General features: G+C 33.2%; 2 protein-coding genes across 2 annotated transcripts in view; one reads left to right on the top strand and one right to left on the bottom strand.

The window, feature by feature from the left end:
- LOC107644733 (K(+) efflux antiporter 5) overlaps positions 1–2,878 on the top strand; it is a 6,191-nt gene extending 3,313 nt beyond the window's left edge. The window contains exons 11-20 of the mRNA XM_016348661.2: positions 76–153; positions 263–351; positions 891–987; positions 1,075–1,128; positions 1,303–1,398; positions 1,481–1,669; positions 1,773–1,850; positions 1,945–1,989; positions 2,069–2,164; positions 2,290–2,878. Coding sequence (XP_016204147.1) covers positions 76–153; positions 263–351; positions 891–987; positions 1,075–1,128; positions 1,303–1,398; positions 1,481–1,669; positions 1,773–1,850; positions 1,945–1,989; positions 2,069–2,164; positions 2,290–2,328 — 861 coding nt within the window. The 3' untranslated portion in view covers positions 2,329–2,878. The remainder of the gene's footprint in view (positions 1–75; positions 154–262; positions 352–890; positions 988–1,074; positions 1,129–1,302; positions 1,399–1,480; positions 1,670–1,772; positions 1,851–1,944; positions 1,990–2,068; positions 2,165–2,289) is intronic.
- LOC107644732 lies at positions 3,952–8,249 on the bottom strand. Its single transcript, XM_016348660.2, has 16 exons — positions 7,485–8,249; positions 7,274–7,345; positions 6,885–7,014; positions 6,670–6,748; positions 6,241–6,288; positions 6,049–6,143; positions 5,879–5,948; positions 5,710–5,772; positions 5,366–5,418; positions 5,157–5,232; positions 5,002–5,058; positions 4,844–4,897; positions 4,704–4,751; positions 4,557–4,601; positions 4,379–4,456; positions 3,952–4,264 (listed from the first exon to the last, which is right to left on the bottom strand). The coding sequence occupies exons 1-16, from the start codon at positions 7,672–7,674 to the stop codon at positions 4,250–4,252; spliced, it is 1,173 nt and encodes a 390-aa protein (XP_016204146.1). The 5' UTR covers positions 7,675–8,249; the 3' UTR covers positions 3,952–4,249.

Below are 10,412 nucleotides of genomic sequence, written 5' to 3'. Positions count from 1 at the left end.
CCTTTCTTTTTACAAAAAAAAAACCTGGTGCTTTGTGAATTCTGACATGACGCATTTACTTTCACTTTTAACCAGGTCATAAAGTTTTTGGTGGATCGGAATACTAATAATGCTCTTCATGTTCAAGTTACCATTGGGACTCTTATTTTTCAGGTATCTTTCTTGTTGACTGTTAAATGGTAACTTGTTAGATTTTCATAAAGTAATGTCTAAGGATTGACTTGTCCGTTTATTGGTCCTTATTCAACACGTGTATATCCAGGATTGCACTGTGGGTTTACTATTTGCCCTGCTTCCAGTTTTGGGTGGCAGCAGTGGTCTTCTACAAGGATTTATTTCAATGGGAAAACTGTAAGTCTCTCCGTATGCAATCCTTTCTCTGGTTCCTTTGTATCATTTCATAAAATGCCTTTCTGATTAATGATCAAGAACTATTTGTTCTGTTAATCAGTTAATGCAAGCTAACTGACTCTAATAATGCTGCTATATTTCTATACTAGTTTCCACTTTCGAGAGTTCTTGAAGGCCTAAACTTAAGGGCACAATTTTTGCCATACAAGTTCTCGTCCAAATAAACTTTAATATGCCAACTCTAAGATATATTTAACACTATCTTCTAAAGTGGATAAATGACACCAGTGTAACAACTGTAATTTGTGGGAAGACTGTATAGAGCAGAAAATTTTACTTGTGAACTTTTGAGGAAACACTGAAATGTTGATGTATCTTGCAAAATTCTACGTCACAAGTTTTAGTGAGATATAGGGTTCATAATGGTTTTCAGGCCCTCTTTTTAGGGGTTTTTTGTTTGTTTTTTTGGGGGGTGGATAACTGGATATGATCATTTATATTATTGAATATATCTAATTGTTTGTTGTTTATAACTTCAGGATGCTAATGCTGTCCTTGTATCTTACTGCTACTTTTGTCGTGTCTTGGTCATTTGTTCCTCGCTTTCTTAAACTGATGATGCAGCTCTCATCTCAGGTAAGGGTAATTCATATTTGTTTCACAGTTTTACTTCCACTTTCTTGCCTCTGTTAGCAATTTTCATGAGCTTCCTTTCCTTTCCAGACAAATGAACTTTATCAGCTAGCTGCTGTCGCTTTCTGCTTACTCTCTGCATGGGTAAGAAAACCGTATACTAAGTTTTCCTTTATTTATGTGCCATTCCATATTGCTTTTCCAAAACAATTCAAAGCCTAATGGCCTTGTCTAAATCTGTGTTATATGCAGTTTGGTGGATTAAACAATTAGTTATGATGCTGTGCATTTTGTTAACTTTATTTAATATCTTTCCAGTGCAGTGATAAGCTTGGCCTTAGTCTTGAGCTGGGTTCATTTATGGCTGGTGTTATGGTTTCTACAACAGATTTTGCTCAACATACTTTGGATCAGGTATCATTCTCGTGTTTATTTACTTTTTCTGAATTGTGAAGTTCATTGTAGTTGTCTGATTATGCTTTCATATTATATATAGGTGGAACCAATTCGAAACCTATTTGCAGCTCTTTTTCTCTCGAGTATCGGAATGCTTATACATGTTCAATTTCTTTGGAACCATGTTGATATCTTGCTGGCATCTGTTATTCTGGTTATAGTCGTTAAGACAGCCGTTGTTGCAATAGTTACAAAGGCATTTGGATATAGCATTAGAACGTCATTTCTTGTAAGTTAACATTGTCAACTTCCATATGCTCTATTGGTTAACTATAATTACTTAAATACCATGATGTGCTGAACGCTGAATAGCCGTCTTAATGACAACGCAGGTTGGTATTTCGCTTGCTCAGATTGGAGAATTTGCTTTTGTTCTCCTCAGTCGTGCTTCAAATCTCAATCTTGTTGAGGTGTCTGCGCTCTCTCTCCTATGCTTTTTTCCCCTCTCATTAATGTCGTCCCTCTCTCTCTCTCTCTCTCTGACCACTGACTACAATATTTCAGGGGAAAATGTATCTTCTTCTTCTGGGAACGACGGCTTTCAGTCTGGTAAATTTCATTTGCACCTAGAAGCTCCATACTAATCTTCCTTTTACAAGTTTATACTTATTGTTAAAATGCCTTTCAGGTTACCACCCCACTACTTTTTAAGTTGATACCTCTTGTCATGAATCTCGGTGTTCTCATGCGCTGGTTCCCCTCCGAAAATACCACACCGATTGAGGTTCTCTCTCTCTCTCTCTCTTCACACACACACACACACACACACACACACACACACACACACACACACACATATTTACACCTTGGTGTTGCTAACGAATATAATCTGTTTTCAACCCTTAACAGGCAAAAGCTTCAATGAGCGAAACAGACAGAATGTTGTGACTAGTGGCTCATCTGTTTTTCATTGACCTTAAATAATGTATTGGAGGCAAGCATCTATTCTTTGGTGACTAATGAAATCAGGATTTCAATGTGTTACCCCTCAAGAGCTCCATAATATGATAAGCTTCACAGACAAACCATTATATTCACTTCCACTAAAACACAGTGGAAGAAGATTTGATGTACATAGGAATATGAATTTTGTATTCTTTGAGGAAGATGTATATAGGTAATCACAGGCCAGTCTTGTTTGTTGCTTACACTGATCTGCTTACATCATACCCTGGTTAGCCTATATTTGCTGCCATGAATTGCTGCAGCTGAAATGATTCAACAAATTGTTTAGAAAAGAATTCAGCCTGTAACTTTTTTCTGTTTGAAGGTTGTTCTGTAACATGTAAGGACCCGAATGAAGATCTTGGTTAATAGTTACTGACCATTATTTCAAATTATTGGTGCTGTAGTTCAGCTAGAGTTTTGGTCATTAGGGTCTTGTAAAACAATCCAACTATGCATACACCCTTTATTATAGACATTATTTTGATACTAATATTTTATTAACAATCAACATGTATTTTTCTTTTTTTGTTAATTGAAAAACAATCTAAATATACAATTGATTAATAACAATCCTATTTTTATACAGGTGTCGAAATTGGTGTTCTAATACCTTTGATGACATAAGATTTTTACTTTTCCAGTGCTTTTTTTTTAAGTGTAAAAATGGAATGCTGCAGCACGTTGGAAAAAGAAGTCAAGAATTTCTATGAAATGTCACTCAATTAAGGCTCTAATAAACAACAAATAATATGAAAATTATTGTACTTAATTTGTACTTGTGTACCAATTCCTTGCATGCCGTTTAACTAACTGCAACATAATTAACTTCCATTCTGAATTTGTGGTTCCTATACTTTGACAATTACAGTTTTACATAACTCATGTAAGTTGTGATGCTAACCATTTTCTGTTATATTGTTCATTTGTGCTCATATTAGATATTAGTATTACAAACACACTGCTTATAATAGTGCAAAGTAAACATAAAATCAAGACATTCTGTCTATGTTCGCTTTACACTCCGCACCCAAACGTTAACTAATCTTTTTTATTCGGTGAGAAATACAAATTGACACATATTATCGACTGTTTGTTTGGTATTAGAAGGAGCAAAAGTATCAACTGCTTATCAAATTGACACATATTATCAACTGTTATAACTGTAAAAAGTATCATTGATGTGAACGTATCAATCGCCCTAGTTTGTTTTTTTTTGGGGGTGTTATCTTCAACCATACGGCATCCAATTTGTAGGCCATGTATTACAAAATTGTAGACAAAATGTTGTCATTTTAATTGTCTCCATACTCTCACATGCCACATACACCACCATTTTTGTGTCTATATTGTTATATGCCCAACCCTGTTGACTATTAACAAGTAATATCCACCATCTATTTCACATTATTTTAGACTTTTCCACTATTACACTTGACATTTTAATTTAGATGGTTAGAGACTTGAGTATTGTATGTGCCAAAATGTACCACATTACCCTTTTATGTGTCTTGTTTTTTGTTTTGGCTTTTCAGGTTTCTTTATACATAAATTTAACTGTTAAAATAGAAATGGACAAGTTACAAAAATTTCAATATGATCTCATTGTATTACAATGCATTGCATGTATTAGGCTGCAATACATCATGGAAGTCTATCCCTCTCTAAACAATCTCATCCAGTAGTAATACTATCCTTTGTTAATTACTACTGGTTAGCAAATAAGGGCCCCATTGGAATTGTTCTTCCAATATTACTTACAATTGAAGTTTCCATCATAGAGGGGATATATATTTTTGTAACTTTAGCAAATGTTTCAAGAGAATTTAAGCATCAATCAGGAGAACCAACAGCACATTTTCATCTAATGTCCGAGTTCCTGTGTCAAAGACAAGATTATTGTGAAATTCACATAGTATCTAGTTTACCAAAGGATGCAACTACAAAACAAACTAATGCATAGTAAGTTTAGATTTAATCTGGTTCTACTTACCACCATATAGGCCTGCTGCGTTATGAGGACGCATCGATACTGCTTTCCACAGGTTGCTTCTTTGGCCGGTTTCTTGTACTAGTTAAATGTCAAGATACAATAAGAGACTTGCATATAAACAAAACTGTTATTAAAATCAAGACTAGGTATAGAATTGACCAGGTAACTAATTGCATACCTCGTATTCTTGGTGCAAGGATCCAGGTGTATTCTCCTTCAAGCCCTGCAATATAACAATAGGAATCACCATGCCTTTACCCACTCAAAAGAATCTTAAGTTGTTATATGAGTGCTGAGATAGCTGAACCTAGGAAATTGGCTGCACCTTAGATGGCAGTTTTGCAGGTTTTTTCACTTCAGAAACCAGGGACAGCTGCAAATCAGGCTCAAATATTAGCTAAATATATATCAATGAAAGTATGGATCATATTAACATTGGAGAAATGGAATACAGTTTGTAAGTACCTTGCTAAGTAAATCTGTGGGTGGTTCATAATTAAGTCTCTTGTCATTTGGTTCCTATAAAGACAAAAGAAAGAAAGAGGGGGTAGGAATTCAAATAAGAAACATAGACAGAATGATTCATTCACATCTCAAATATAAGCATAAGATTAGTACATTACCAGTGGATATACTTTGATACTTCGGAAGACACCTCTTTCACCTTTGTTCGATCGTTGCTAATAAAAGCACCACACCCAGTTATAATCAATCACTTTACTTTACTAACAAATAAAACATGAAAAATTGAACCTATTCTAAAATCAGTTTTACAAACCGCATCATCAGGCTTTCCTCGGGGTTTGTTAGTCATTCCATATTTCTCCTGCCTTGAGCCATCGCTAGAGTTTGTCCTAGAAGAGTAATATAACCAGATAACAGATTATAATTGCTCACTTATATGCAAAGATAATGCATGAATTAACCGCATATCGTTTCTGTAATTGTAATACTAATATTCTACCATGCAATTCTAAATGTTTATACCTTCGGTGTTCCCTTGTATTGGTGTTAGAACTGCTATTCAAAACTCCCTCACCCTACAATAGAGAAGCAATTAACCTTATTTGTTGGGCAAAAAGAGTTGCTTGAACATACTAAGTAATTCATCCTACTTTAGTGAAGTAGAAGCAGAAGCAGATAGTTCAAAGGCTACAATTACTAAAGCATATTTCTAGGGGACTAGCATTGCTGGCAGTTTGTTGTATTACCTTCTGTGATGTTTCGGGAAGAAAGTAAAATTTGGAACAATGATGAGTTCCTTCATTGCATTTAATTAAAAATAATGAATTGGAAAGCATACAACAGCATTTTTCAAAAGAAAATATTACATTAGCTTCTTTTGCTCTCTGTGTTTTCTTATTTTGTACGGATTGTGCTGGAGCCTGCAAAATCTGGCATGTCCAAAAAAATTATAATTGACAAAACAGCTATATACTCAAATTGACTATGATTAAGCACTTGTGATTTATTCTAGAAGTATAAACTGAAGGTACCTACCTTTTTATTCAAGGGACGTGCTTTAAGTGACGATTTTGTATTTTCACGGGATTCAGCATCAGTTATAGGCCTATTAAAAAGCCACATCACCCAACAATTCAGTATGTATTTCGAAACCATTGGATACTATAATCTGAGTGTAGTAGTAGTAGTAGTAGTAGTTGGTATACTTGTGTCTTTGTGCCCTCACGGCTGTTTCCAGAACTGGTTCTTTAGGAATAGTTGCTTTCGGTCTAGAAGCTGCACTCACTCCAGAAGGATCTTTCTGCACCACAGTTCAAAATCACACATAAATTGATCTTGTATACTGAACTGTTAAGTATTGCACAACCGAATATTATACATGATGAAAAACTGGTTACCTCGGTTTTCTTATGGGCAAAAAGTGCTTGATGTTTCAGATGAGCAGCCTGTTGCAATAATAAATAATTAAGTCTAACATCAACAACAATAATGTGGACTTTTTTATTTTCTATATTTTTTTATGACAGAAACTTGCTCAATCTAGCAGTTCAGCCGAAAATAGTCCACTGAAATTATTTGCATGCTATTGTTCTAGCATTTTAAGAAACAAGGAAATCTAATTTTTTGATTTTTTGATTTATTTTTTTTAAATTGATGATCATTGAAAACCATATTTGAGAGAAATGCAAATCAGAAACTAAAGGCAACATTAATGTTCTGATTTTGTTAGGAGACATGGTACATATAATTTTTAAACATCAAGTTATTTGAAATTGGAAGGATATATAAATAATTAGGCACCAAATATTCAGATAAACTTAGCATACCTTTTTTATGTAACCGGCTTCAAGCTTCTGTCTCTTGGATAATAGGCTATCATTAGGAGAAGAATCCTGACTCTTAATCCTGCTTAGTTTAAGGGAAAAAAGACTAAGAATTAAAGGTGAAAAAAGGAAAACAAGTTAACCACAATCTTACAAAGCAGGAAAGGAAACAAAAATAGACATAGTAATAATCATATAGTAAGATATAACTGATGGACCTGCAAGATTGATTGCATGTAACTTCAGTAACATTCTTCTGTTTGGCCAAATTACTTGCTGTTGGCTTCATGAAAGATGAAACTTTCGATTTCGATGATCCACTTGAATTGCTGCTGGTAGGCCTTGTTGCTGAAAACAAGCATGTATTCAGTTACAATTGCAATCGCAAAATCAAATGCTAAACACTTATGGGAAAAGAAAAAGAGAACAATTAAGATATTCTTGATGTTGATCAAGAATCAGAAATTATCAATTACCAATCTATATGCAATAAAAGATAATAATTTTCCAGATTCAGTGTGCCAATTTCAACCACGTTTATGGATTGCATGAAAATCCGGTAAATTGTGAAATTGCAAAAAAACAAAAGAGGGGAAAAGAACTGTACCTTTGCCATTTTTGGCCGGAGCTTTTGAAACTTCTGCACAGGGGTTTCTCCATTTAAACTTCAGCAAAAATGCTACAAAACAAGGAAAATTTTCTATTATATTCAAAATTTTCTTTCTGCAACATACAATTTGCAATGAAAATAGAAAAAATCTACGAAACAAAAACATCACGATTCACAAAAAAAGGATCATATTCGATGAAATCCTTACGTGAAGGTTCATGGCTCTGAGCGGTTTCGAACCACTGCTCTGCTTCAGCATCATCAAAAAGCGTCTCGCGACGTAAGAAATCGCAGAATTGAGGAGCATCAAACTCGTAAACGGGATCGATTTCATCCTCTTCTAGGCACGCGTATTCGACCTCGATCTCCTCGAACTCCTCAAACTCTTCTTCCATCATTCTCTCTCTGTTTCAGAGGCTAGTAGCTACAATTTCCGTGTTTTCCGCAATGGAATCTCCGTTTTCTCACCGTAATTGAAGAAGACGAAGAACCTCAACGAATAAGGGGTAAAAAGCAATGAAGCAAACAAAAATAAAATAATAATAACAATAACGAATGAATGAATGAATAAAATTGAATTGAATTGAATTGAATGGGAGGGAGAGAGAGAGAGAATGCGGTTGAATTGGGGATTCGACACGAACCAGAAAGAATCCGCGTTGAAGTTACAGAGTCGAATCCCGTCCCCGCTTCTCTCTCTTTTTCTCGTTTGAGGGAAAATAACTCTGTTCGTTAATCCGTTTTCCCCGAAAAACGAAGAGGATGAGGGTGGGACGTTAATTTATAATAAGCTTGATCTTAGTGAATTAAATTAATTAATTAAAAATTAATTAATTAGTATATATATTTGGTTCTGTGTGTTCTTTTATTTGGAATGAGTGGAAATGAAAGAGGAAATGGATGAATGAAGTGTTAATGTCGGAGAGAATGGCGAAGATTTCGTTGCGAGAGAGACAGAGAATCAGTTAAAAAGAGTTTGTTTGGCGCCCAATTTAGAAACACATGCTTACCATTTTTTGAATTTTTCATTGCATCGTATATTAATATGTTCCGTTACTCAATCATTATTTTACCACTAATCCCTTCATCTACTAGACTTAAAAAAATTAAAAACTATGTAAAGTTGATAGTTGAGAATTATTAAATAATTTAATGTATTTAATTATATNAGTTTATACATTTTATTTATTTTTATTTTGCAATTATTTTAAAAGCTAAATGTACCATATTAAGAATCGTTAAATATCATAATTTAAGTGGAGTAAGAATAATTTTACAAGAGGAAAATTGATAGATTGTGTTTTATTTAACATATGTTGCATTTTTTTATTTTAATTTCTTGCTGGCTTATTTCTGTAGACAAAAGTTACTGAACCTGATTAATAATGTAATATTTAACTGTAATATATTCAGTTGTCATCTACCTAACCTGCAGATTTGTGATTGATTAATACCTTTAGAAGTTGAAACTCTTCTACATAGATATGCTCAATCTCATTGACTTTATTCTGAAAGGATTGCTACTATTCACTGCCTACATGCATGTATATATAACATGTTGTTCATATATATTATTCAAATAATTTCAAATATTTCTTAAACATCGACGTTTTAATAATTTTAATTATAAAATATATATAGTATTAAAATTAATAGATAAAATTATTAGAATATTTAAATTTTTTTTATATTATTTATTAATTGGATGCGTATGGAATATGATCGATGATCATGTGTGCTTGATATACATGTCCTTGTTTTTCATTTATTTACTAATTATTATTATTATAGCATATTTAGGTTAATAGATTTTATATCTCGTTGCATAGTAAGAAAATTGAAAATAGTAAAGATCTGAAAATGTATCATACCTTTAATATATAATTTGTTTGGATAAGTAGTTAAAGAGAAAATTAAAGCACCATCAACAAAGGAAATATGTGGGCGTGATAAATAATGTGTATAGATGTTGCAAAGTTTTTATTTGCATGGATATATGTCCCATCATTTTCTCCATCTACCATTTTGGTTTGAAAAAATCTAGGTTCAACACTTTTATTAAAATTTGACAAGCACAAATTAAAAAATAATTTTATATTATTAAAAATATTAATAATAATTAATTAATAACTACAAATTATAAAATTTATTGGTCCTTAGTACTCGTGGCTTTGGTTTTGGTCTATATAAAAATAAAAAGTATGAGGAGTTAATGGAATATTTGTACAATGTGTACAATAGAGATTTAGGGAGTATTAGAGATATAGCCATTAGTGTTATCTTTTTTTATCAGTTAAAACTTTTGAGATGAGTGATATCATGACATGATATTAGAGCTAGATTGAAAAGGTCAAGAATTCGATTCTTGGTGAATCCGAAAATTATATAACTCATTGTACACATTGTACAAATAAGTCATTGTCTCCGTCGCGGGACTCATATAGAAAAAAATGGAAGTAGCATTTGTCACGTTCATTTATGAGTATCCCCACATTATTCCTTCTTTTTGCATATGTTTGAAATTTAAATTCATAGTTATACTCATAAAGCAAAAAACAAAGAAAGGAAGGAAAAAAACAAGGGTAGAAGACAAATAAGGTCATTTCCTAAGGGGTTTGCATGCAAAACTTGTAACCAAACATTTTCGTCTCTACGTGGAAAATTAGGTTTTGTTCCATACACTGCGGAACCATGTCTATGGCTTCCTAGGTTTATGTGCTCGCTTTTCCGGATTTGTCCTCGCCTGTCACAGCTTCATGCACATGAAAATAAGGACAACTTTGTCTTTTGCTCCAAACCTATATAAAAATCAAAGCACATACGCTCCTGAGATTTCAAAAATGATGGGTCATTTGACTCCATCTCAAATCTTATTGAAAACAACCTAGATCCAACTATATATATCTTATTCGTTTAAAGAAGTTGATGTTACAAGTTTCACCTTGGGGTATAAATTCAATGTGGATATAAACATTAACAAATATATCTATAGAAAAAAAAAACTCATCTTATAATCATAGAAGATGACCTCCGTATGTCAGAAATATCCTGACATTAGTTACGCACTGAGTCTGTTAGTATCCAAATCTATATGGTAACAAAACTCCTCCAAACCTATCTACGTGTATGGTAACGA

Source organism: Arachis ipaensis, chromosome B05 (genome assembly GCF_000816755.2).
Source record: "Arachis ipaensis cultivar K30076 chromosome B05, Araip1.1, whole genome shotgun sequence".
NCBI lineage: Eukaryota > Viridiplantae > Streptophyta > Magnoliopsida > Fabales > Fabaceae > Arachis > Arachis ipaensis.
This window is presented reverse-complemented; position numbering and strand designations above follow the sequence as displayed.

Coding starts and splice junctions, on each gene's coding strand:
- LOC107644732 (XM_016348660.2), bottom strand. CDS start 7,674: ATGATGGAAGAAGAGTTTGAGGAGTTCGAGGAGATCGAGGTCGAATAC. Junction 5,773..5,878: donor CACGTCCCTTGAATAAAAAG/GTAGGTACCTTC, acceptor TGGACATGCCAG/ATTTTGCAGGCTCCAGCACA. Junction 4,602..4,703: donor CTGCAAAACTGCCATCTAAG/GTGCAGCCAATT, acceptor GTTATATTGCAG/GGCTTGAAGGAGAATACACC.